Genomic DNA, 26,748 nt, shown 5'->3' with positions numbered 1-26,748 from the left:
TGCACACGCACACACGGTGAAAGCAGTGTACAAAGAGGGAGAGAGACACACTCAAAGGAAGATTAAGCGAGTCCTGAGCGCACGCGTACATAAACAGGATAGCATCTCTCTGTGTCTGAATCAGTCTCATTAGTCATGCTGAGGCTGTAGCGCTGCTGGCTTGGCCTGCTTACAGAGCTGTAGAGCTGGACGCCGGCCCACACCCGGCGAAGGTCACCCACCGCTCACTTTTAACTCTCCAGAGCCCAGAAGCGGCCTTTCTACGGGCACGAGCGGACATAAAGATGCACGGTGACGAGCGCCGCGGCTCCAGACACACCCATCACGACAGAGGCTGAGAAAGACTAATGTATGCCACCTACGCCACATGGGTTCATTAAACTACTTTGTGGACCCCCTTCAGAGAATTGTTGTATGTCTGCATTCGCTCAGAAGACAAGGCCACAGTTTTATCTCTCATAAACAATGCTTAGAGTTAAAAAGTCAAGAAGTCAAAGCAAATGAATGTGGCTGAGTCATGGCGTCAGCTTTAGAGGGGTCAGAGCTACAATAACAATCATTATCAGCTGCATAGGAATGAATCCACCAACTAACCTACAGCAGAACAAGTAGATGATAATCACATTTTATTGTGTTAGATATCATTTATTTAAGACTTGATTGCAACAATGTGTATTTTAGCAGTGAAAAGCAAAAGCTGGTTTAATGTTGTACAGTACATGGCTCATGACATTTTGACCACTGTTCACCACACCCAGTCATTGTGTATTGGTCACACATGCTACTGAGGAACGATCCAACCTGGATGATTATGGGATTAGATCTTACTTTTGCTCATACTTTGCCATAAGTGAATATGCGGCATCTCCGTGATTCCCCAAATTATGACTCTAAGAAGCAGAGCTGGAATTTTCACAAATGCATTAAAAACCATCAACTTGGGTTCAGTCAACCTAACAGAAAGATAAAAAGTTAAATGTGGGTGAAATTGTCCAGTTTTCCTTCCATCTCTCATCTCTGTCATGTGTTTTGCAGGAGTCTTAAAATTTGAATTTCCTCAATATCTTCTGCACTTGAATGGTCATCAGTCTGCAGCAGAGTTACATTGTAGAGATCCTCAAGAATTATATATTATATATTAAACCACTTGAGCCCGTGCCGTTTCCAGTGGGGCTGGATTTGGATGCAGGTCAAGTTTAAATACAACTGGGACCCTGAAGTGCCTCCTTATAGGAGCTACTGCTATGTCAATAGGAATATAACATCTTTATATGAAACTAAAGTGACATCCTTGCACCTGCACTGTGATGAAGTTTGATAGCTTCCAGGTAGAGAGGAGTGGCTGACCCGACCTTGTCTCCCGAAATGAGCCGTTCTGAAAGTTTCCACGCGACACCAGCGCAGAGGCAACGAGCTGTCACGTCCCTCGTCAGGAAACCCTGAACATGCCTGTTCCCGGAGATGATAAATTCATCACAGCCGCGTCCCACGGCGAGCTCGGCCGCCGCGACCTTGATCGATCACAAGCGGAACGGCAGATGGCCATAAAGGACAATCATGTAACGATGTGCTCATTAGCATAATCATATGCATATACAGTACAGTACAAGGCCACATGGTGATCGCTCAGCACTGGTGGGCTGGTGACAGCGATAATATGGTTATTGTCGAGCATGAACCGTGACAAATTAGATTAGCAGCAAAAAGATCTGAAACAAACAAACAAATGTTACGACTTGGTGCAGAAGTCATTGGAGTGGTCATGGTTTAAACCAGGTAGATTGCAAATAAAAGCCTAAACTCCACTGATGCTTTTAACCAGGCCACCAAAATTGTGGACCGGACAAATGTCAATCACCTCATTCCTTTCTCTCTGTCTCGTCATTTTTTAATCATTTCTTTCAATCTCACTCCATCCTCCGTTCCAGTCTCTTCTGTCTTCAGCTCCATATCCACCTCCTCCCATACAATCCATGACTTCGCACTACATTGCGTTTTCAGATCACATCCTGGCACTGGCTTTCCTCACTAAGTCGGAAGCTACTTCATCACTCTATAAAGTGAAAGAGAACAGAAGAAATCGCAACTGAGCCACTTCTTGAGAAGGCGGCACAAGAGAGGAGAAGCCGAAGAGGAGCAAAGAGAGGAAGAACGAGGGGTTAAAGGTTAAAGACTGAAAACATGAGAGAGAGGTCAGAGGAGGGCTTGAAGAAAGGAAGCAGAGACGCAGGAGGAACAGGAGGAGAATGGCGGTAGCAAAATAAAATAAATCTCGCAAATGATGGGGCAAGAGTGAAAGAGAAAGCGAGGACGGGAGCGAAACCGAGACTGAGCGGTGGAGAGAAGTCCAGAGATTTATGGCAGGTTGTTATGGAGCACTAACTGAATAACAGAAGGTGAGACCAGGTGAATAATTCATGAGGATACAGGGCTGGCAGTGTGTGCATGTCACGCGGATGATGGGAGTAGGTTAAACACACACATACACACACACACCTATGGTCTCTCAGGCCAGCTCAGCCATGAAGTAGGAAAAAGACAAGCTTTTCACAGCCTGGACAAAATGATTCCTAACGCTGAGCCAGGCAGCTGCTCCAGCTCCAAGGTAATAGAATAATAAATTAGGTGTACATCATTGGATATTCTCTATAAGAGTCATGGCTATTGATCGCTTTCTTTTAAATCGAACTTTGTAGAACTAAACAGTAAATAAAAAAACGGCTATAAAAGTAAGAACATGGAGAATTCCTGAACCCAGAGGAACCACCAGCTACTGTTTTTGCAGATAGACTGAAAATTAAGCATGCAAAAATATTCTCTACAGCCATGCATCTTTCCATTTAGAGTATATACAGTAGGCTATGAATAAACATGGCTTCCCTCCTAAGACGATCCCGTTGAATGTGTTGCATTTGCTGCCTACAATCTCCCATAATTCCACAACGCTGGACAGTAAAAAAAAAAAAAACACTGAGGCAGCATTTATTTCATGTGGCAGTAATTATGCAATCCCACCTACACTGCAGTTGCTTCAGCTCTAACGGGAATGGAAAACATTACTGTGTTGCATTTGATGCAATTTGTTAAGATTCATTCTTTCCACCTACACGTGAATCTGTTCAGGTACGACAAATTCCATTTAAGCCTGAGACTATGGTTGGACTTCACTCCAGATGAATTATTCAACGGTTCTGACAAACAAACTGAGTTAATGAAGTTATTGCATCACGTTTCCAGACATGCCCAGCGTTTAAACACCCCAAACCTAAGACTACTACAATGTCTGGCAAGGTGCAAGGTTAAGGCAATAAGCAAGATACAGAAAATGAGCCAAACAAATCCAGTAAAACTGATATTGCTCTTCCTCTGCCAGGAACTAGAAACAGCATTAGTGCTTTCGACTGTAAACAAACTGACAGACGAACAACCACAAAAACAGCAGCCCAACGTACAATCAGTGTATGTAATGACCGCAAAATCAAGCCTTCAGCTTTACGACATGTGGGAGCTACCGTTGCACACACTCACCGAGTTGATGCAGGCCAGCTCCTTGTTGAGCAGCCAGGGCAGGGAGAGCTTCCCCTCGCCCCTGTAGCACGACTGAATCCGCTCTTTAATCTTCTCCTTTATGCGGCTCATTGTGAAGAGACACAAAGCCGACTCCTTGGGCGGCTTGGCTCTGTTCTTCTGACCCTGGGCGAATACAGTAAACAGCACCTCCTCGTGCTCTTGAATACCAAGCGTACGAGCCAAACGGGTCCCAGGCCGAGCTAAGTAGGCATCCTGAATCAAGCGGTATTCCACCCCGTCCTTGCTGCAGCCAATGGGGAACTCGACGTACGAGTAGAATTTGGGGTCATCGACACAAAGACGGACGATTTTGGAGGTGAAGAACTGCTCGCTGCTCGCGTCTGGCGACGTGAGCTGGGTGTCGAGTTGTAACGTGAGATAATACACAAACTGCTCGCTGTTGAAGCCGTAGATGTAGTAGATGTCAAAGGCTGGAAACTTGGACAGAGTGTCTGACGGGATCTTGAGCTGCGAGGACACAAACTCGTCCTGGTAGACGAAGCTGAACATGTCTGCGTTCTCTTCGTTGGACATTAACTTGCGGCTGGACAGCGTCGGGAAGTACTCGGATTTCCCGTCGATGGGAGTGCCGACAAAGAGCTTACCGCCTTCGCCGAAAATATCCGGAGAGATCACAACACCCGACATGGTGCCCGCTTCAGCCACGCTGGATAGGTAGTGTTCTTTACGGTGGTGGGGCTCGCCGAGCTTGAACAGATCATCCAGGCGCAGGAACTGGCATATTCCCTGGGAAGTACTCCCACAAGCAATTAGGCGGTTGTGAGCAGCATCAAGTAGCAGGAGTTTATTGACATTAGAGGTCTGCACCAGCTCATGGGGGCAGGACTGGACCCCAGGCGGAGGGTAACAGCGAGGGTTATCCGTGACCGGGCCCGTGACGTGGCTTCGCAGATTGGTGAGGTTGCTGGACAGCTTGTAGATCCAGTTGACGGCACCCAAATAGACCTCACCGGTTTTGTTGTGGACCACCAAATGTGTGAGACCTCCTTCGGGTGGGGAGAAGGAGAGAAGGGTGGACGAGGATGAAGGAGGGGAGGTGGCGGTGAAGGTGGGGGGCGTGAAGTGAGAGAGGAGCATCAAGAGGACGGGGAGGATGAGAGGGGGTGGGTTAAGGTGGGAGGACATGGCGGTGAGGGGAGGGGAGGTGTGAGGTGCGACCGTGTGGGTGTGTAATCCTTCGAAGGCCACTCAGGCACTGAAGGGTACGGCCACACAGAAGAAGAGCTTCCAAACAGTCGACTTCCTCTCCTTTTGTTCCTCCTTTCTCCACGGATTTTATAACCTCATCCCCTGATCTTCAGCCCCATCTGCCTCCAGCCCTGAGGAAGAGAAACAGCAACATCTTAGCAAACACAGTCAGTGTATTTAAGGACTTTGAGAGATTTGACGAAAAGGATTCATTTGTTCGGATCAAACGAAGCGACATTTGATATTCGCCCACAGAGCCAGACTCAAAGGCCTCGAAGCTGAAGTCCGAAAAAACAAACGAGGGGACTATCGGCTTTGTTTTATTGACTCCTTGACTCTTGGCTCGCACCACTCTGAAGAGTGCATCATTTAGAAGAAGACGGGGCCAAGCATAGCTCCTCTGCGTATTGATTGTCTGGAGGTATTAAAGGATACAGCACAGAATTACATCAACGCTTCAAATACACTCGAAAACGCATCCTGCGACACTAGAAGTATGAAAAGACGAGCAGGGTGACGCGCGTCATGACCAATCCGTCGCCAGGATCCATGAATTAGAGCCATGCTGCAGAGAATCCTATAGTAAATTTACCACAGAGCGACAAACCAAATAAATAAAAGGCTCCGCTCCTGAAAGAAGATAGGAGGGAGAGAACAGGTTTGAAGCAATAAAATACTAGAGACAGTAAAAGGAGGAGAGAAGTAAAAGCTGTTTGGCATCAAACCAGTTCAATTTAAAAGGCGGTAGAGATGCTGGGGAAGATCGCTACACTGTACATGAAGAGGAGGAGGAGGAGGGAAAGGAAACAGACCATTTATTTCCCACGCCAGCACATCGTATGCATCCACGGTCAGTCATCACCACTGTGGACACAGTGGACTTCGCTGTCGCATTAATGAAACCCAACTCAAGGGTTGCAACACAGGCTCATGACCAGTCCACAGTACTGACCACAGGGGAGTTTGATGATAACGTAGTGGGAGAGACTGCTGCCATGCTTGTCCTAGTGGTCAACAGAGGTACTGCAGCCCCAAGGTTTCCCAAGCTACCTACACCTAATGTCACAGGACAGGGCCCACAAAGAATGTGTGGTGAACCATCCACATACTCACTCAGGGCATTGTCCTCCTTCTTATTAGCTTCATGCTCGTCCAACACAAGGAAAGGACCTGTTTCATAATTAGTTTTGTTCAGCAAAGTGATCTCATCTCTTATTTCCACTCTGTCTCATTCCTCTGTTTCACTGAATTCCTTTCTCACTCTCAGATGCTTAACTTCCCATCAAAAGGCTCTTTCATGGCCAATCCAGCTATGATTACAGATGGCCGTGCGGTTGCCTGGACCATCAACACAATACTGCTACTGTGAGCGTTTGGGACACACACCCACAGACTGTAAGTCGAATATAAACGTACGGCGGTCGAGAGAGTTTTCACACATCTTCCCAGACTATAACTGACCCACACACACTCATGCGCCACCCATGCTCTTGCCCAGGAGATCATCACAAGCACACGGTTTAAAACACAGGGAACCTCTGCATAGAAACTCAACTTCACTCAATTAAATGCGAAGAACGGCTATTTTTGCCGCATTTTCATCTCACCTTGTCTGATGTATTTTTTAAATGCTATAAATAAATGAAAAGCACGCAGTGCAGTGGACTCGGCAGCACACAGCGGAGATGATGTCAGGAGCTGTTTGACTAAAACAGGACAAAGAGATGAGAAGAAAGGCAAAGATATCTGTGGAGAAACGTGTTACTGGTTTAAAAGGTGTTCTGTAGTTTCTGGATTGGATCAGAACAAGAAAAACGTTGTGGTCGTGAAGGGGGAACTGGTTGATGTGGCTGTAGACACATTAATGAGCAGAATGTGCTCATGGGGTATGAATTGATTTGGAATATCATTAGTTTTCCTCAGACTGATAAATGATGTGCTTCAGAAAAACCTTGAATTCTCTGGACATTTATACCTGTGTGTGTGTGTGTGTGTGTGTGTGTGTGTGTGTGTGTGTGTGTGTGTGTGTGTGTGTGTGTGTGTGTGTGTGTGTGTGTGTGTGTGTGTGTGTGTCAGGTCCATCCTGAAGCCCACCTGCCACAGCAGATGAAGCTGTAGAGGCGTTCAGGTCTGTCCCAGGCTGATTTATTACTGTTGGCACATCGATTGCACACGCGGCCACAGACCTCGGCCAAACACTTAGGCAAATTTATACACACCACCCCTTTAGCATGGAGCTCACATCCACTGCCTGCTGCCTCCGTGCGAGTTTGTGTATTTGTTTGTGTGTGTGTGTGTGTGTGTGTGTGTGTGTGTGTGTGTGTGTGTGTGTGTGTGTGTGTGTGTGTGTGTGTGTGTGTGTGTGTGTGTGTGTGCGTGTGCGCACATGCTGCAACTATTCGTTCTTATTTACCACCCAAAACACAAACACAGGCACGTGGCCAAACACTGAGGACACAGTATATATAGCAGCAGCCTCACTGAACAAACCACTGTCGAAGCTGGAACATTTGCATTTATATACTTTCCATTTTAAATATACTTTACTCTGTTTTTACCTGCGTCCACGACTCATGTTGAGTGAAGCAACCGAACCCAGATGATTCTAGATGTCTGAATGTGTTTTCTGGCATATTTGCCGCTATGCATGAAGCATATACTGTTTGATGGCGCTCAGACTAGAGGCTATTTTCAAGTCGAGCCATCTGAACCTCTTCCTCCTCCATCACAGCGTGTGTTTTCATTTGCATCTCAACAGAAATCGCGTCTCGGTCTCAGAGAGCTTGGCGAGTGTTGCTTTGTCTTCCGCCTTGAGGTTCCAACGCAACAGCAAAGGCTGCTCACACTCTGGTCATGTGAACGCAGCCCTAGGCTGTACACATAATCAGTGTTAGAGGCTGTGTGAAGAACAAAGCCCAGTGCTGAGGCAACATCCAGCATGGTTTCATTTCTGCAGCTGAAACAATTAGTCTGTTAATGAATGAATTGCTTAAGAGAAACAGGGGCTGTTTTGATAACTGAATAATATTTCAAGCAGACTGTTCAGTATATGAATTCATTGTTTTTTCAAACTAAATGATACTGTGGTAAGATGACTCCCTCTGGCTTCTGATAAATGGATTTAGATAAATTAATACTTTTAAAGACATCACATTAGGCACTGCGAAATATACTGTACTGTGCATCTACATGCATTTGGTTTTAAAATGCTAATTAGTTGCAGTCTGACATAAACCAAATTATAGAATAAAGTGAGGAAATGCAAGAACACTAACAAAGAGCATGCATTGCATAGAAAAAATATATTATTAAGAGTTTGGTTCTGTTAAATATCTTTGTCCAGCATGAATGCTTTTCATGTCACAGTCTTTCATGCAAGTTTTACCAGAATTATCAGATTGTTCACAAATTATTACAATATTTTCAGCAGCTGAAGCTTTGATGTCATTGGGTGTTTTTGTATTAACTATTTGAGTAAATGTATATTTAATCAAATTTGGTTATTCTGTAGCAGGAGACAGACAATTGGTTCTAATTAGCATTAAGAGCAAGGAACCAACTAGTCCATTTAAAGACATATGTCATATGTACATATTACTACATTCATTTTTTTAGTTTCCCAAACAGCTGTAACTCCAAAGAATAAAAGATTAATTGTTTGGGATCAAGGAAAGAGGAGGGTGTTGCATATTAATATCTAATCTGATTCATGTAGATGCAGCAAAAGAGAAACCAGGTCACTGGTCAGATGAGGACAGTGAAGGAGACACAGCAACAGTCCGCAGCCAGACACACTCCAGAACGGGAGGAGGTTTCCACTGGGAACCAATTTTCCAAAAGGAGGAATGACACAGTGGTAACACAGCAGACGGTAGTCGACTCACATCCTCACGAGGCTCAGAGACAGAAATAAAAAAGCATGAGAGACGATGGGGGTGATTTGAGTTAACGGCAAAACCGTTACTACATCTAAACGCTATTATTCAAATCATTTTAAAATCCGTGAGATTGAAAAGTAAAGAGCGAGAAGAGAGTCAGCATCAAAAACAGACTATAGTTGTGGCCCATAGCTGTCTGACTCCAAGATAACATTATACTGAACTTCCTGTTTACATGGACCAAAACTGCCACAGGCTTATCAACAGTGACCTGCCTGTGACGACGATAACGGATAACGGTCAGAAGTAAGAATCATTTCTGGGATTGTCCTAAACGAACTCTTCTGGTCCGAAGTTCCACCTTCTGCCAACAAGCACAGATTCAGAGGAACAGCAGGAAGTGACTAAATCAAAGTGTGTGAGGCTGAAAGAATGAAGACGCGTGCGGATCCCGTACAGTCGCATTCCACGATTGAGACGCTGACCCCTGACAGCTGGGTGCGAACACAACAACACAATAACACAACAACACAGCAGCAGCGCTTTCAGCATGAGCGTTTCCAACAGTTGATGATGAGCTAGCAGGAGACGGAGATGCAGGTGGAGCTACTCCGGCCACAAAATCGCACGTGGAAGCAGACTGGTTTGTCCGACAGCAAAGTCAAGAACCCACTAAGACACAGACGTGTCTGAATCGGACAGATCCTCCGATTCGTTGGGCTTAGTGTCTTCAAGCTCCTCACGGTGGGAGGATTCCGATTGGTTTTAGTCTGATAGGCTTTAGTTTATTGCTCTCCCCAGACCGGTTGCACTTGGTATTAATTTATTAATGGTGAGAGAAACATAGGGGCCCAACGACGGCAGCCATGTGTGGAGCTTGTAGCTTCAGTGACAGGTTTTTTCTTAAAAAAACCAAACAAAAATGCTCTTCAGTTCTGATGATTCCCATTCATCCAGATGAGGCGTTGGACTCTTTGTATCCGTTTATACGCCAGGTGATAAAAACACTCTACAACCTACTCCACTGCGACCAAACGCGCTCCACATCATCAGGCCTTTCGCGAAGCCCACGGCTTTGTTTGGATTCTTTATCTGCAGAAATGTCAACAGCAACTTTGAGCCGCAGTAGCTGTGGGCGTCGCCACCCTCCTGTCGCGCCAACAGCTCCGTCCCGCGTGTTTGTGGGTGAGTGTTTCCCCATAGCTCTCTAACATGAGGTTGAGGGCAGCGACGGAGCAGCTATTCAAACTGCTCTCACACAAGTGCTAAAGCAAAAGCAACCGCTCCCATGAGGTGATCAGGTCGCGTGGATGGAGGGTCTGGATCTCATGACGGCACAGAGCTGCAGTAGCTCAGCCCTTCATGCAGCGTCTGTGGCTGGGCTCAACCCATTTTACCTTCAGGCTTGTTGCAAACAGCAGCACAGATTCACGGCGACTGGCTGGCGCCCTGTTAGCGCCGTCCCGTCCGTTCTCGTGGGATTTCCCGGCGTTCGTCTGTTGACACGACTCTAATTATCAACCTGTCATCCGTTCGCTCAACATATGTTCCTCACCGACTATCCAGATCACGCACATCTGCCTGGTGCGGTGTTGTAGGGTGCAATAACCTTAATGTGTGCTCCATGTAAGTGACATGTTTCCGTGCCACTCCAAGCTCATCCACCTGCACTGCGCTTCAACCTGCAGGCACTTCCTTAAACCATTTGAACTGGTTGAACGAAAGACACCTGCTTTGTCCCACGGGACGCGCCGCAGACAAACAAACATTTCCTGGCCTAATTGCAGAAGCAGTTCTATACGCACAAATTGTTCAGCAGGAGAAAACGGCATTCGGCAGGAGAGACAGGGGGAGAAATTTGTATGTGCTGACAAACCTTTAAAAGAGAAATTACTTTGCAGTTGGATCATTCCCCTGATGGGTGAAATCGCTGCAAAGTGTGTGCGCGCTCTCCGAAGAGGGGACCCTGCAGCTAAAGCCATTTAGAGGGGCTTTAAGTGCTTGAATAGGCACAGAAACACAGTTCTTTATCAGGGAATTTGGCGCAGATAATCGAAGCTGGCTCCCAACTGCAGAACAGCAATTTTGCAGTTTAAGAAAATGAGATGGTGCAATGAAGGATGGTGAGAATTAAAAAAAAGAAGAAGAAGAAGAAGAAACAGCAAAGCTCATTGACTGGATGGGGGTGAAGGAAAATAAAAGTACTGTAATCGATGTGTTTGTATGTGCGGAAAAGGACATGGCGCGAAAACAACAAGGGCAACAGAAGGAAGAGGGAGCGGGTTCTCCACCGGTGCTGAGAGGCTTGTGTGGAGACAAATGGGAAACTAAGCACATGCTGTAGTTTCATATCTGAAGGTGAGCGGAAGATCACCATCAATCTTGCTTGAGAGACGTTATACTCCAGCTGCAGTTGAAACTTGCTTTACTGCGGCGACTATAAGCTGGAGCTGTTGAATGTCCGCTTCCCATTAGCAGGGACGGGCATTAGGCCTGAGCTAATGAGCTGGAGCGCCTTTGGAGAGAGCGCACGCATTCAGCGAGTCGGCATGAATTCAGAGATTTTAAAATCCCCTCAGGTGAGGGAGCAGCTGAGGTGGATGGGATGTCATGACAGATATCTACAACAAATGCTTGCACCGTCCTGACTTCCTGTCAGCATGCAACCCCCCAGTATCAATATGGAACGTCTGGTCTTGGAGCCGTGGAGCCCAGAAACTCTGAGAGCAGGTCCAGCTTCTGGAGTTCTCCACAGATTGTTCCTCTGGGGTTTTAATTTCCTCCAAAACATCTTTAAACCGAGCCAAAGTAGATGTTTATGCTTTTCTGTCATGAATTATCCTGCTCCATGGAAAGAATAGTAATGACAGTCAACTTTTGGTTTTTGGTTGAAGCCCGACGGTGGAGGATCCGTATCCTCACAGATTTCACAGAGAAAACCAAAAAGCGCCTCGCACCGATGTGTCTGGCTCCGGCTGCTGAGTCTGCAGAAGGTTTTCTTTTTAGCGGTTGCCCTTTTGTCATTTATCAGCCCCCCCGACCTCAGCTGCACATTCACTGCAACCGCCGAGATGTTTTACAGACGTGTTAAGCTTTCAGCGCTCGTTCGCTGTAAAATCGGACCCGCACCTCCTCGTCGCGGCCGAGCGGCGACACCGCCCGAGGAGCGGCGAGCTGCTGAGCTGCACCGTGACCTTGAAGTCCCGTTGCCACGGTGCAGCGCGGGTCCTACGAGGTGCCGAGCTCGACACGGCCCTTAGGACGAGGTTACGATAATTCCCGCTGCAGATAATCACGATGAAAGCCTTTTAGCCGCGAGAGTGAAAAATGAACAGCCGCCATAAGCCAAATTCCGGTATGTTTGGTAATTGCCTACTCCATCAGACACTCTGGCAGGTCACCAGCCGCCATTTGAAAACCTTTATAGTTCTACAAATCAAGCTGCACGGCTATTGTAAAAGGGGCAGGTGGGTAGAGATGAGACGAGTTTCCTGCTGCCTCTACAGTACGTCCCAGTGGACGTTGGAGGTGATAATATTCCTAAAAGGTATAAACCAGTTCTGATTTGACGAGCTTATGCTGCATATGATGAAGCGTGGACTGTTTTTTTGGACGCTAGCAGTTCCCGAGCGTAGCTCCGATTAAGCGGCCCCCTCCAGGTAGGCGTTACCAGTGTGTTGCTACCACTGCTGACCCACTTACATGTACCAGACCCAGCCCCCCGTGGTCTCCACAAGCTGCTGCTCACGCTGCATCGTTCAAGAACCCTCCGCTTCACAGCGTCCACGCGGCCGCGGCCAGAAGTTTGCCCGACACCGCCCTGTCTATAAAAACTACCAACAATCACATTGTTTTCATTATCACACCAGTGAGAGCTGTTGTCACGAGGACCTGGTATTAATGCTACACAGATGTCCACACTCCTGCACCCACACATGCAGGTAGGCAGGAAATACTACGGTCCTAATATGTCAATTGGCCGCTGCAGACAGACCCTCTCCACCGCGTGAGAGCCCTCACAGGGAGCAGGCGTTTGCGGGTACGTGGGCTCATGCATTTTCTGTGTGTTCGCATGCAGCCAACTGCAGCCCAAGGAGTTGGACGCACACGAGCGCCGCGGTTTAACGCGGCGGAACCGCTCTCCACGCTGCCTACGTTGCAGATGTCAGGCGGCGGGAGGAGGAACATCGCACTCGATTAGACGCACGCCACATGAATCAGGCCCCCGCGCATCCTACGCAGACCCACACGCAGCCACACAAAGACATATGCACACCTCAGGGCACGGGGAGGCTTTCAAAATAAAGCGCATTCACCGGTTTCCACGGGCAGCGCCGGGCGCCGTGGATGTGACAGGAGGTGTGTGACTGCTGCGTGCATGTGTGTGTGTGTCATCTATCTGGTGTCATCTCGCCTCTGATGTGACCTTTACACACAGATATTTTCTTCCCACCCTGCCAGCAACATTGCTAACACAATTACACTGGGCTAATGAACAGAAGACCCTGATAAAGTGGTACCGACACACACACACACACACACACACACACGCACACACGCTTCCTCCGTGCATATCAATCTCGCTGTAAATGCTACATTTGCATCTTTAATATAAATGAAAGTGCTTATTAAACTGCACACAGTAGCTCAGATCCAGTGGAGGACGAGCCCGTCTGAGTCCAAAGCATTTAACCCCTCACAGTCCTCCAGCTTCCAGTTCATCTTCCCATTGTTCATGTTGTTTGATTAACAGGTCCAAGTCCCACAGTGTCAACCAGGCCATATTTACACATCTCACTAGCATTTGCAGCACAAGGAGTTGCACCTCGCTCAGGTCTCAACGATACTGAGCCTGAAACGATCCCACCGTGACATTTTGATTAGATTAGACTGCATTGAGAATACATTTGCTTCATTAGTAGCAGAGCTAATATTCACCGAACGCTCTCGACAAGTTTATCTGCTGGGATAGAAAACGCAGGGGACGAAATTCAAATGACTCAAATAAAAGATCTGAGGATGATGAATAAAAATCGCCGCGGACTGATTATCATTGCGTCTGTGTCGTTTAAATCAAAAGCTAGCGCCGTTAGTTTTAGCTACATAGGTGCGCCGTTAGCACGGAGTTAGTGTGTTTTAATACGGTAAAACCCCAAATGTCCCTGAGAGGGAGATTTATGGGCTCGGCAGAATGAAGAAAGATGTTATTATACTATTACTGTATGTCATTCTCCTCCAAAGCTCCTAGCTTAAAAAAATGCATGGCTTTTCTACTGGCTTCACTCTCAGCAATTCCATTTTGGACAATTTCACCTCGGCCCCATTCGATAATACATCTTTAGCAGATTCCTTTTCTGGTGTGGGTTTCCCTTTCCACACAAATACATTAGAGGAACCCTGTTATGATTCCATTGATAACCCACTGTTGATCTTCTGTCAGAGCGCTACAGTGGCGCATGATGGCGGTAAATTCTTGAGGCGGCACACGGGCCTGATTGCGATTGGACGGGATCCTGGATCGGGCCAATCTGGTTTTGATTATCACGTCTAAGAGCTGACAGCATTCCAGAGCCGCTGCGAGGCCACGGCCTCACGGAGGGAAGGAATGTGACTGTTGTGCATGTGTACGCCTCATACTTTTATGCATTACTTGACAAAATGAGCGGGGGACAGTGGTGGGAATGAGGCCTAATCCTTCACTCTGTTGGCAATTCACGTGCAAAAGCCCAATGTTGGCAGTCATGGAGTCTGCTGAGTCACAGAGCAAGGTGCTGAATCGGTACCAGCTCCAGAGAGGCTGCCCTGCAGCTGAACCGGGCTCTAACAACCCTGTGGGCATCTGCAGAAGACAGACTGCCACGATGGTGTCTGGGTCATGAGCAGGTCACCATCAAGTGGAGGCATCTACTGTAGACTCCAGCAAACATATAATCAGCATATAGCTGTAAAACAAGAAAGCTGCAGCAGAGGACAGAGGTTTCCAGCAATAAAACCATATTCCCGCAACAAAAGGAGGACACTCTGAAGCATCTGGTTCATCTGCTGTAAACAAACTGCCTGACTGTGTTTGTTACTCCTCCTTTGATGACTCCAACCGGTCGAGGCAGATGGCCGCCCACCCTGGACCCGGTTCTGCTGCAGGTTTCATCCATTAAAGGGAGTTTTCTGTTTAGTTGTACTGTGGTAAGATCTCAGACCTTGACATCACTTCTGAATAAACTGAATAAACAGGTGCCAATCACAAAGTTACACTGATTTCATTGCAACTCAATCATGCGCTCAACTTTCTCTTGTTAACGTCTCATGTCTCGGAGGGTCATGAAGCCCGGCCCGCAGCGTTTTTGCATTTCTCTTACACAACTTTGGAAATTCACGCTTTCCCCTTGTTAACCTTAAAGCAATATTTCAGCTGGATGCAGCAGAGCGGTGTAGATTTTGGCCGGCACACGCCAACGGGGGTTCATAAATAATCAGCCGCATGTGTTGGCTCTCCAGCTTCAGAGTGGTGATGCATTGGAGCTCACCTTCGTTTTGCTTTTCTTTCTGTCTGGAAATCATAATTCAAGCACAGTGCAGTACATACGACTTCCAGCCAAGTTATAATGCTTTTGGATGTCGCTTGCCCCTTCGAACAATAATAAAAACCTGTTTAAAGTGCTGCAGAGACAAAACATCCTGTCAAAAGCTAACAATTTAAAATAATTATAAGAAAACATAAATACTGAGAGAAAATTGAAGGCAAATGAAAACAGAAGGACAATCAAGCCCAAGTAAATTGAGCTTTCTAATACGGTTTTCAAAGCAGCTGGACAGCGCTGATAAAGACGGCCAGGAGGGAAAAACACACCCAGGGCCCCGCTTCTACGGCCCCGCTGGTACGGCTCATGGCAGGAGCACGCTGCAAAGTGAAAATACAGCTCCACAGCGCAATATCAGAGTCACTCATAACAACCCATCCCCGACTGGAGACCTGCTGCTGCCGAACAAACACTCAGCCAGGCCGCGTTACAGCCCGTGTCCTCCCGATACTGCTGTTAAACTATTTTCCCTAATCACCCGCGAGCCTGGAGGTCAGAGGGGGCGTGAGAGTACAGAAAGGCCTGGCCTGGAGAGAGAGAGAGAGAGAGAGAGAGAGAGAGAGAGAGTGAGAGGCCGAGGGGACCGAGTCTCTGTGGATCCGCAGCAATCCAACTGTATAAACAAGCTGTCTGGTCCTAACCTGAGACACGTGACCCTCCCAGAGGACGGCTGCACGCTTATTAATTGTAGATTCTACCAGCAAGTCTTTCAATCACATGCTAGGCCATAAAATCTCACTTGGCTCCGGTGAGTTCGCACCGCACACGCCGACCCAGTCAACGCACACATCATCCTCCCTGCTTTTCTGTCTCTGCTAACACGGTGCAGTAATGGATGATAATGTCCACACTAATCAGACTCTTCCGGGCCGCGCGATCAAACCACCTTCTCCGACCACTTTGGTACCAGTTCGTTCCCACCCTGTCTCAATTCACATCCCATCACGCCGCTGAACAGGAAATAAATCACACTAAGGAGCCGATGATTGCCCCACGGGACCTCTGAGGGAAAATATTTGCTCACTGAGCTCCATGTGGTCTCAGTGACTGCTGGCGTCACATCTAACTAGCTTTTAATTCAAATGCACTGTCAACAGAGAAGTCTGCACAGTTTTTCTTTATATATTATAATTACAAAGAGTGAATTCATTTTTACCCACACTATAAGGTCACAGCAATAAAAATAAATAAAAGGGCGACTGAAATATGATGGTCATCTACTTGTAATCTGCAAACCCACTGTTAAAGCAGTCTTTGTCTTCATGCAGGACTTATTATGGCAGCAGCGTGAGTCAGGATCCCAAATGCACAAAGCCAATAATGTGACTCATCACTTTATAAAGAGCGAACTGGCAGCAAATTTAAATTATGCAAGGAGAAATATAATTTACAAAGCGACAAACATATTGTGTGGAGCCGACCACGGCTTTTTCCAGGCTGTAACGTTAAACTGGGACACTATTAAAACAGACAGGAAGCCTCATAAAGCAGTTCCGGGTTATCAAGGTGATTGGACTTATTAGACGACCTTCCAAATGCAAAATGAAAGTCAACGTTAACCAGCGCGATGACGACCCTGCTCATTAGCATCTTCTATCAGAGCCCAACTTCACGTCGGGCACGTAAGTTAGTGTCATTTTGGCAAAATACAGTTTCACGTTTCGATCTCTAGCAGCTCAGCCTTTAACAAATGCCTGTGTGGCTGAATCTGAAACACAGGCCTCATTTGATTTGCCAGGACTTTTTGGCTCGGAACGAGGGGCCACATTACATTTCTGTGACTATATCTGTTGCCGGTGCCAGTGTTAGAGACGTGATAGCATCCATCAGGAGCCTGGCATCCCCAAATCCCAGCGTGTTGGAACGCTTTCAGTCGACTCGCGATACACTTTTTAGTTCCTGCAACTTGGCACGAGCCGCCTGTCTTCACACAGGCTCGGCTTGTTTATTTGTTTGTGCCTGGCTCTTTAAGCTTTCTGAACAGTTCCCTCGCAGAGCACTGGAAAGCTATTAACACATTCAATGGCACTTGCTTATTCTCTTTTTTTTTATGGTGGATGAATGGCACCTAAATAGTCCTGTCTGTTGGCCAGCGAAGTATTTGAGACTGAGGAGAGAAGATGCAGAAGGAATCAATGACGTGGAGCCGCGTATAGAAGTATCACATGTCAGCATTGACAATCATTAGGCCCACAGACAAAAGAAGACACAAGTAAGTGGCATCAAACTCAGGTGGAACCGGCAGAAGTTTAAAAACGCCGTCCTAAACGGTCTCTTGTTCCAAAGAACGGCTCTGTGAACAGAGGACGGGCCGGTGCTGTGCTGCATATTAACGGGCCTCGCCTCCGTCTGCGTGACTCTGCATATTTGTGCAGCAAAAGGACGAGGAGCGCTCCCAAAGACTGCGAAAACAAGTTCCGTTTACCGAGATAGGATCTGTTGATCTGCCGGCGCTGCCCCTCTCTGCGCGTCGGTCGCGCTCGCTCGCGGGCAGATCCAGATGTTTGGAGCCGCGCTGCGTTCGAGGACCGGCCCCCGTCGCTCCAGCGGCCGCGCTGCTCGTGTAAACAAGACGGCGGCGGCCGCCGGCGCACAGACGTAATCAGCACGCAAATGTCAAGCACCCGGCCGCACGAAAGAGCAGCGTTGACTTCTGATTGCGCCGCCGCCTGAAATGTGACGGAGAAAAAAGCCGGAGTGAAAACATACAGACGTCGACGCGAGGCCTCGCTGAATTAACAAATCATGTGCACATGTGGAAGCGTCTGCGTGAAGCGGCGACCCTGAGGCACGGGGCCTGAATGAACACCAGTGTCTTCACGTGTGTGTGTGTGTGTGTGTGTGTGTGTGTGTGTGTGTGTGTGTGTGTGTGTGTGTGTGTGTGTGTGTGTGTGTGTGTGTGTACGTGTGCATGTGTGTGTGTGAGCAGAGCATGTACATGTGCGTACGTGTGCATGTGTGTGTACGTGTGCATGTGTGTGTACGTGTGCATGTGTGTGTGTGTGTGTGTGTGTGTGCAGAGCTCTGGCCCTGCAGCCTCCTTTTTCCAGCCTGCAGGATGTGGAAAAAATGTGCGGCGACTCCAAGCAAGCCGCGCCGCGCCAGAAACGCTGAACCAGGACAAACACATAAAAACCCGCGGCTCCATTAGGCATGTTCTAGCTCAGCCTGGCACGGGCCGCTCTGGTTCCCTCTCTGGCGGCAGCAAAGGGAGGATTTCAGAACAACAGCTGCACATAATGAAAACTGAAATCCAGTTTTAAGTCTCCAACAAAGAAATATTTAGATGTATTAGCGGTGACATCACTGATTAAATCACATCTCATTCGCAATAAAGGGCCCATTGTCTGTTTAATCTATTTAAAGGCCAATTTCTGGCAGAACCCGACTTTAATGCAATAATGTCCCCTCCTTTACAATAAGCCTAAGGTACTTTACGACACCGTCGGTGAGTCCGTGTTAACACTCCAGCATCCTATTTAAACTGTTATTGCAGCAGCGCACGCCGGAGCCCAGGCCTCGGTGCCGCCGCGCTCGCACAGCTGTGACAGTTTACAGTGCAGCAGTGTGAGCAGTGGATCTAATCAGAGAGGAAGGAATGCGACCTTTGACCCCTGCCCATGCCCCTCTGCGGCCTCTGCAGCCGCCTTATCTGATTGGTCCGTCTGGCACGGTAATCACTTCCAGAACCCGAGCGGAACCGCGGCGGCGAGAGGAGAGCGATCGGCTGCTGCGAGGCCTCGTTCTCTGGGTTCGCTGGCGACAACTTTGATTAGCGCTTTTGTGCGTTTGTTGTCGGGCACGTCTGGATTTCTATTATTAACACTGTGACAACGGTGAAATACTGTACAGAAAAGAGGCGCGTGCACCAGTCGATATTAGCCGAGCTTGAAGCTCTTCCAGGAAAACTGACCTCTAAGCCTCTAATTTATGACAGCGGGGAGTTTACTCTGTCTGTTTTCTCATATAACACGTGGTGACAGCGCTCAGACCGGGGCCCCGATGATGAACCGAGGCGACGCACTGTATTCCTGCAGCGGCCTCAGCCCCAGCAGCCACTAAGTCACTCTTAAACAGCACCACGAGCGGCGATCCCTCACTCTGTCCGACTCGCCCGCGCTCCCGCGCGCACACAAACACACGCGCTGCTTCCCCTCAGTGTTTCTCCCCACGCGAGGGTTTTTTTTTTCCCCCCAGTTCTGAGCATCAGCATGCAGAGAAAAACCCATCAGTAATCCCCTGCTGCTCAGCGCTGGAACTGCCTGGCTGCCCCGTGGTAGTTATAGGTCAGTGAAACACACTGTCTGTCTCACACACACACGCACACACGCACGGGCGCGCACACACACACACGCACACGCACGGGCGCGCACACACACACACACACACACACACACACACACACACATACACACACACACACACACATACACACACACGGAGCTGCTTTGAATAATTCAGCTTTTGGTTTCAGTCACACACATCAGTCCACACATTCCCAGTAGCAGTGCAGTGTCAGGGCGCCTTGGCAAATTTCAGGTGTGCTGCAATGTGTTTTTGAGAGGGAGCAACGTGGCCAATGTGAAGACGTCATCCCAACGGGACAGGACGATCCTGCTGTTGGGCGACGACCCTTAATATCAAAGCGCATTCACTACAATTCATTCTCCTCCTGATGTCTCATGGACGTGTCCAATAAAGTCCCTCATTAGAAAATATGACTGATACCATTTACAAAGATGAGCATATGGTTCATGTAGGTCATGGCGGTTCTACATCTTTCTGTGTCACACACACACACACACACACACACACACACACACACACACACACACACACACACACACACACACACACACGCAGCGGCCTGAGTGTGTGTGTGACGGAGGAATGCCAGTCTTTATCGCCCGGCGGTTTAACCCCTTCTAATCCCATCAGAGCGGCACGGCTCCGTGGTCGACCCGCGCTCTTTCATGCTTTTCTCTCTGCCTCTGTGTAGTCGCACGACTAATCCCCAGAGCAGCTGCGGCAAAACATCACACCGGCCGAGGAGCCTGACGCTACACAGTGCAAGTGACACGGATACAAGCGAGCGCTGGATGGACACGAGATGACAGTGATTCCATGTAGAAATTTCATCATTTAACAAATATGTTCAACCAGGAGACTAACAATTCTCCATTCTCCACCAGCTTCTGCACATTTAGGGGCCACGCACGCACGCACGCACGCACGCTCGCACGCACGCACGCACGCACGCACGCACGCACGCACGCACGCACGCACGCACGCACGCACGCACGCACGCACGCACGCACGCACGCACGGGGAGAGAAGGAGCCGAGCGGCGGATGTCAGGGAGCAGAGGAGCGGCCTCTCCAGTCTGCTGAGAGAGGAACTAATCACGCCTGGCAGGAGACGCACAAAAGCCAACACAAACACGAGGAGCGGAGCCAATTACAAGCTCCTTGAGTGGACCTGGTTCCCGTGGATCCGCTACGACTTCAAGAAAAAAGCCAGGATTTGTAGCGCCGTCAAATCGAATCCCATAATAAGTGGCGTTGGCCCGCGCGGTTCATGCGGCGCTGCTGTCGGTCAGTGATGTGCACGAAGCGTCGCACGCATCCAGGCCGCGCGCAGGCAGCTGGGAGGAGAATGATGCTAAATAATGGCCCACATGACGTTAGTCAAACAGAGAAGAACAGACAGGCCCATTAAGCACAGGTTATTGAGTAAATTCGTCTCTCTAGACAAAAGTGCTGTGGTTGTGTCACTCCCAACGTCTGCAGCAGCAGCAGCGTCTCGGGCCTCGCTGGTCTGAGACCGCCGGCCGGGTCGACCCGAAAGAAACGAGCCTGGAGCCGGGTCCGGGAGCATCGTCGCTGACTCAGCGTTTCCCAGACGCCGCTCCTGACGTGTCGCTGGTTCCGAGGGGGGAGCTGCCAGGATGCCTGTCGCTGCGCTCACAGCTCCAGACCGATGACAGCGTCGCCTTGCATCGGACCCCCCTCGGCTGGCAGAGGCCTCCAGTTGGCAGCGGAACAAAACAAAAGCATCGCGCGAAGCGGCGCGGTATTCGTTCCTTTCCTTTTGCTTTGTTCTGAGAAGTACAAATATTGTCTGGACCCCTGCTGAACCCGATTTAGCCCCGAAATGAGAATCAAGAACCACTAAAGTTTGGACTGTTGTTTTTCACAGCTGGGGAAAGAAACAGCTGAATAAACAGACACTGAATTGTAATAATACAGATTTTTGATTATTATGCTGGATGCTGAATGTTTGTACGGCAATTTAATAGACTCACTGTCTGACGTGGCTTATTGACAGATGTTACCACCGAACCTTCATTTAAGTAATGGAAACATTAAAACGCAACATACGAGTCATAACCTGGTCTGAGCTTTATCCCACTACAACAGAAAATCTGCTACTAGATGCTAAATAGGGAGTAACAGGCGCTGCAGCATGAAGCAGAAGGAATCTGTTCCCCGGTGTCACACTTTAAACACACTCGACTACAGTCCACGGTGTGAGCTGCTGCTGCTGCTGCTCTGACTCGCTCTGACTCGCGCCTCGTCGTCGGGCCGCTACAGCAGTTGCTCCTCTGTAGCGGCCCAGCGTGGTTCAGCCCCGTCCTCCCTCTCACCGAGGCTCCGCGGCGCATCCACTCATTCACTGTTGCACAAATGCTGCTGTGTTTCCGCACTCTAGGAACCTAAGCCTCCGCTGGCGTTGCCGCCATCTGTCCGCTCTCTGCAGCGTCCTTATGTGGAGCATCAGCGTTGGAGTCGCTCATCTGATTATTTGTGTCTGTCCTCACCTTCTTTCTTTCCAACTCCCCTTTGTCTCCTCACTTCTTCGTGAATAACTAATCACTTCCAGAAAGACCGGGCGGCCTTGTTTCCGTCCTCCTCTTTCTCAGATCCATCGCTCTCTCTTTTTGCCTCACTGCTTCCAGCTCCTCTTTCATTCCCGTCAATTTCTCACTTTTGAGGACTCGCCTCTCTCTCCTCGCGCCGTCTTGTAGCATCTTTATGTGATTTGTTTTGCTTTTTAATGCGACGTCCAGTGCGGAGAGACGCACGACAGTCGGACAGGGTACAAAAACGTGCTTTTGCACATCTTGCAGTCGTGATGGGAACCCTGTGAAGTCGCTGTGCATCATGTGCCATATGTTAATAATTACGATAACAGCTTCTCTTTGTTCCAAGCAGCGCGGCCGAGCAGAAACAGGGACGCCCTCAACAGGACCCCCCACGGTGCTGCCACTCAGAAGCAGAGTGGAGATCCACTGCCTCGCACCGCGAGCCCCTGAGCAGGCCCACTCCCACTCCCACTCCCACTCCCACTCTCACCCATCGTGTTGCCTTCCACACCCCAGTCGTCCCACCTCCATCCAGCCTCCAGCCTCCTTCAATGACCCCAAATCCCCATTTTTAAGCTGTCACGTCCATAGTAGCAACACGAAGGAGGCTTTCATTGCAAAGGCCCTTCTAGCTGCACGGAGACCACCTCCCACCACCCAAGAGGGTCTGATATAATGAAACCATCCTTCCCGGTGCTGCTGTGAGTGCAAATTCAGAGCGAGCGGCGGCGTCAGAGTCCGTCCGTTTGTGCGTCTGTGGGTGTGAAACGTTCTGACTGGACACAAGCAAGTTCAGCGATGTTACACACACACGCACACACACACAGACACACACACGCACACACGCACACACGGACGCAGCGACTGTTTTGCTGCCTCAACAGTTCGCGGAGCACAGAACATAAGGCAGAAATTGTCCATTGGGGACAACAAACAAAAGCTGTATGGTCTGCAGCGGCGCGGGAAAATGGGCCGCTGAAATTCTTTTAATTGCTGACAAAACAACGGCAGAATTATCCCGGCTCCGCTCGGAGAGAGGGAGCAACTTCCCCACCCACACCCGTTAGTCCCACTCAAACAGCTCCTCGCGCGTCCCGTTCTGAACTGAGGGAAGCGAGCGTTTGCGGCCGCCGCTCCCCGTCGCGCCCACGCGGCGTCGGAGCGCGTCTCCGCCCCGTACGTGGAACCATTTCAAGCCGCCTGCCGCGTTTGATGCGCCGCGGCCTCTCGCTGCGGAGGCTGCATCAAACAGGCGCTTGAAAGCCGCGTCGCCTCTTTTATTGGGAGCCCGTCCTCGCGCTCGCGCTCTCCCGCAGTGTGTTTTGCCAAACGGCTTCTCGCGGGCTGATCAGAAGAGGACGCGGAAGGAGACGTTGTTTCATCCCCAGAGAGCAGGAGCGCTCCGACCCGCTGCACGCATAACGTGGAGGCAGCTTCAGCCTTCAGCTAGAAGGACCCGGGTTCAACCCCTGCCTTCTCCTTGTGACAGCACCTGAAGGTTAGCGTTATCATACAACACGTGTGTTATATTGTGCACATTATTGTGTAAAGTATATAATATTTTTCCTCAAGCCTCATTTACTGTTGTTACAGCCACATACGTTTCTTGGCCGCCATCTTTCTGCCCTCGTGCCTTTAGCCAGGCACCATGATGCTCATTCAACCCTCAGCTCAGCTGCAAGTTTTTATTTAGATCATAACCGAGTGCAAATGTCTTTTTCTCCTCGTAATCATTTACAGTCAGGCTCATATTCATAAGGTTCCCTCATTCCCTATGAGAGCCAGTCTAAAGGAAGCTCATCGCTGGCTAAACGCGCTGTGAGCCCGTCGTACAGTGTGTGGGCCTCAGACTGGTCTTCTGCCACATGATATCAGTTTACCTGCCAGTCTCTTCATCCTCAGCGAGAGAGAGCGTGACTGGGACTCCACACTGAGTGGGGCTGAACTCTCCCGCCCATACATACATACAGTACAGCCTCTAAGCACAGACTCCATATACAGTAAAAGCCCCCCTTCATCCCCATCCGTGGCCATTTTATGACAGCCTGCGCCCTAAAACACCTTCGTCTGCCTTTATTCTCAAGGCTCTTGTTCAGATCGCCTGCTGTTTGCGCCATGTTTGACGGATGGGCACCATCGTTACTTTTACAGGTGAGAAGAAGGCCAGAAAGTACGACGGAGCCGCTTCCTGCGACTGCTCACTGAGAACGCGGGCGAGGAACAGGGAGGTGGACGCACGGAGAGCGGAACCAAAGGATGATCTCCTTAGAACAAATTAATAATAATAAGGGAACCTGAGAATAAACTGGGTAATTAGGTTACAGGCAGCTCGATGCACGCGCAGCCCCGCTGTTGTCGAGGCTCGACTCGTTTTAAGCTAAAACCCCCCAAAACACTGCGTCTGTTCCAGGAGCTCGTATGTTCCCCAGTCGTTATTTCACCATAGCCACGCACGTAAGCAGTCACTTTGGATGTCACGCCTCTGGCCCCGAGTGAAGGTGACGTTCAGGCTCTCCACCTTATCAACGCGTCCCAGCACAGGCGCCCAATGACACATGCACATTTAACAGGGAGGTTGAGAAGTGTTCCTTCCATATGTATTTGCTCTTTGCATCTCTCTATAGCTCCCACACCGTCACACCCCCCACCCCCCCCCCCCCCCCCCCCCCCCCCAGTGAGATAAGAAGAAAGACACGAGCAGATGAGAGGAGTTCAGAGAAGACGCTCCCTTCTCTCTCTCTCTCTCTCTCTCTCTCTCTCTCTCTCTCTCTCTCGCACACACGTGCACGCGCACACATCTTAAATAGATTTTTCTCTATGTGGCTGGCAGCCGAACCAGTGGCTCAGTGCCCGTAGTCTCTCAAAACCAGCCCGTCTGCCTCACCTACGCATTTCAAGTCAAAAATTCATAAGGTGACACAAAACTGTCAAAGCATGTTGATGCGACTCCAAAATGATGATGCGAAGCGCACGCGCGCGCGCATGTTTGTGTCAGAGAGCGGAGGACTCACACACACACACACACACACATCCGCACCAAGCTGTCGCACAGACCCCTAACAAAACACCTCAGAGTCACGGGTCACGCGCCGCATACACAATACGCGTTTACATTCTGCACCTAAACAAGCAAAAACGGGGAAAACTTGTGCACGGCTCTACGCGCGCGCGCGCTCTCAACTCTCTGGTCTGGTCTCAGTGGCTCGCATACGCACGCCGCTGTGCACGCGCACCGCGAAGGCAAAGCGGGTTTCCAAGTTGACTTACTCTCTAGAGCGCAGTTAAAGCGACGCGCGTGCGGGTGCGGGTTCAGTCCTGGTTTCAGGAAAGAATTGCGCACTCGGAACTCCAGTTCTGCTCCCGTCGGCGCTGCCCGCCGCGCTCAGCAGAGGCTTCACGCGGACCGAGTCTAACGGAACCAGTAGAATATTGCGACAGCGCTTCTGTCATCTGGAACGACTCGTGTAACGGTTAACTTCACGCTCGTGGGAGCTGACACTGACGGCCCGCGCCCGTTGCCCGTTCGCATCCCAAATCCGTTGTCGGTGAAGTCAGAGAATCCTTCACCTTCAAAAACTTGACCAGTTCCGCCAGAAAAAAATAGAGATGCTCGGTCGTTTCACAAATAGTCCATCAACGAGCTTCGCCGACCGTTTGGGGCCGCTTTCCGCCGGTGCGCAACACAACCCGTGCGCAAACACTTAGCGCAAAGACGAAATAAACCCGCATCTTCCGTAGCGCACACTGGTCCGTGTAATAACGACCACGGAGGAGAGACAGCATCAGTACGAATGAAGGAGGACAAGGGGAGAGAGGAGGGAGGATCGGAGAAGGAGACAAATGCCATCAACATATTGGATGCAGGGGGGGAAAATCCTCCAAGACGAGTGGAGCGATGATTAACAACAACAAAAAGTTTGGCCGTACTTACTTGTCGAACCGTCCTCCGAGATCGTCCTGTATGGCATGTTACTGGTACGTCGGAGTTGACGGGGGAGACATTTCCACGGGCTCGACGGTCGAGGAGCAGCGGCGGCGGCGGCACCGGTTCCAAAACTCAGCTCTGCAGTTCCGTGCGCACAGGAGAGCAGCGCTCAGCATGAATGAGGGACGAGCTGCGGTTAGTCTCCGGCATCCCTTTGACACGGGGGGAGAGAGAGAGAGAGAGAGAGAGAGAGAGAGAGAGAGAGCGCAGTAAGCGACAGGTGCGCGCCCCCTGGCTGCGTATTTGCGTTACAGCGAATCTCGAGGCGCACCGCTCGATGGCGCGCATAGGTGGCAGCATTGGTCCCGGTACCGCCTGGTCCGGGTACAGATCCGGCTTTAATGCTCTGTGGTCGGAGGCTCGTTGTGATAGTGATGATAACAGTTGTTGTTTTTTTACTAAAACAAAACCATTCTGTTCATTCATAGTAGAATTCCGCTGGTTCCGTGACTCCGTCTGTGGCGTCTTCATGTCTGTCTGTTAACGCTCACTGTGTGGAGAGAGAGAGAGAGAGAGAGAGAGAGAGAGAGAGAGAGAGAGAGAGAGAGAGAGGGTGTATGCATGCAAAAATGTACGTGCTTCCTTCAGGAGTGTGAGTGTACATCAATGCGCTTGTGCCAGTGAGCGTCTGCTCAGTAACATCCGTTGCTGAAGGTCAGCTCC

The 26,748-nt window shown here is 49.5% G+C and overlaps 1 protein-coding gene across 3 annotated transcripts in view; it reads right to left on the bottom strand.

The window, feature by feature from the left end:
• The window catches only part of LOC114859090 (plexin-A1-like), a 143,693-nt gene extending 117,470 nt beyond the window's left edge, over positions 1-26,223 (bottom strand). For 2 of the 3 annotated variants that reach the window (XM_029156980.3, XM_029156981.3), the window contains exons 1-2: positions 26,032-26,219; positions 3,529-4,910 (exon numbers count right to left, since the gene is read on the bottom strand). In XM_029156980.3, coding sequence (XP_029012813.1) covers positions 3,529-4,716 — 1,188 coding nt within the window. In that variant the 5' untranslated portion in view covers positions 4,717-4,910; positions 26,032-26,219. Of the gene's footprint in view, positions 1-3,528; positions 4,911-26,031 lie in introns of all 3 variants that reach the window. The other variant, XM_029156983.3, reaches the window with a different exon arrangement.
• Positions 26,224-26,748: the final 525 nt, after the last annotated feature.

The sequence above is a fragment of the Betta splendens genome, chromosome 7 (genome assembly GCF_900634795.4).
Source record: "Betta splendens chromosome 7, fBetSpl5.4, whole genome shotgun sequence".
In the NCBI taxonomy this organism is placed as follows: domain Eukaryota; kingdom Metazoa; phylum Chordata; class Actinopteri; order Anabantiformes; family Osphronemidae; genus Betta; species Betta splendens.
The sequence above is the reverse complement of the archived record's forward strand: the minus strand, read 5'-3'. Positions and strand labels throughout refer to the sequence as shown.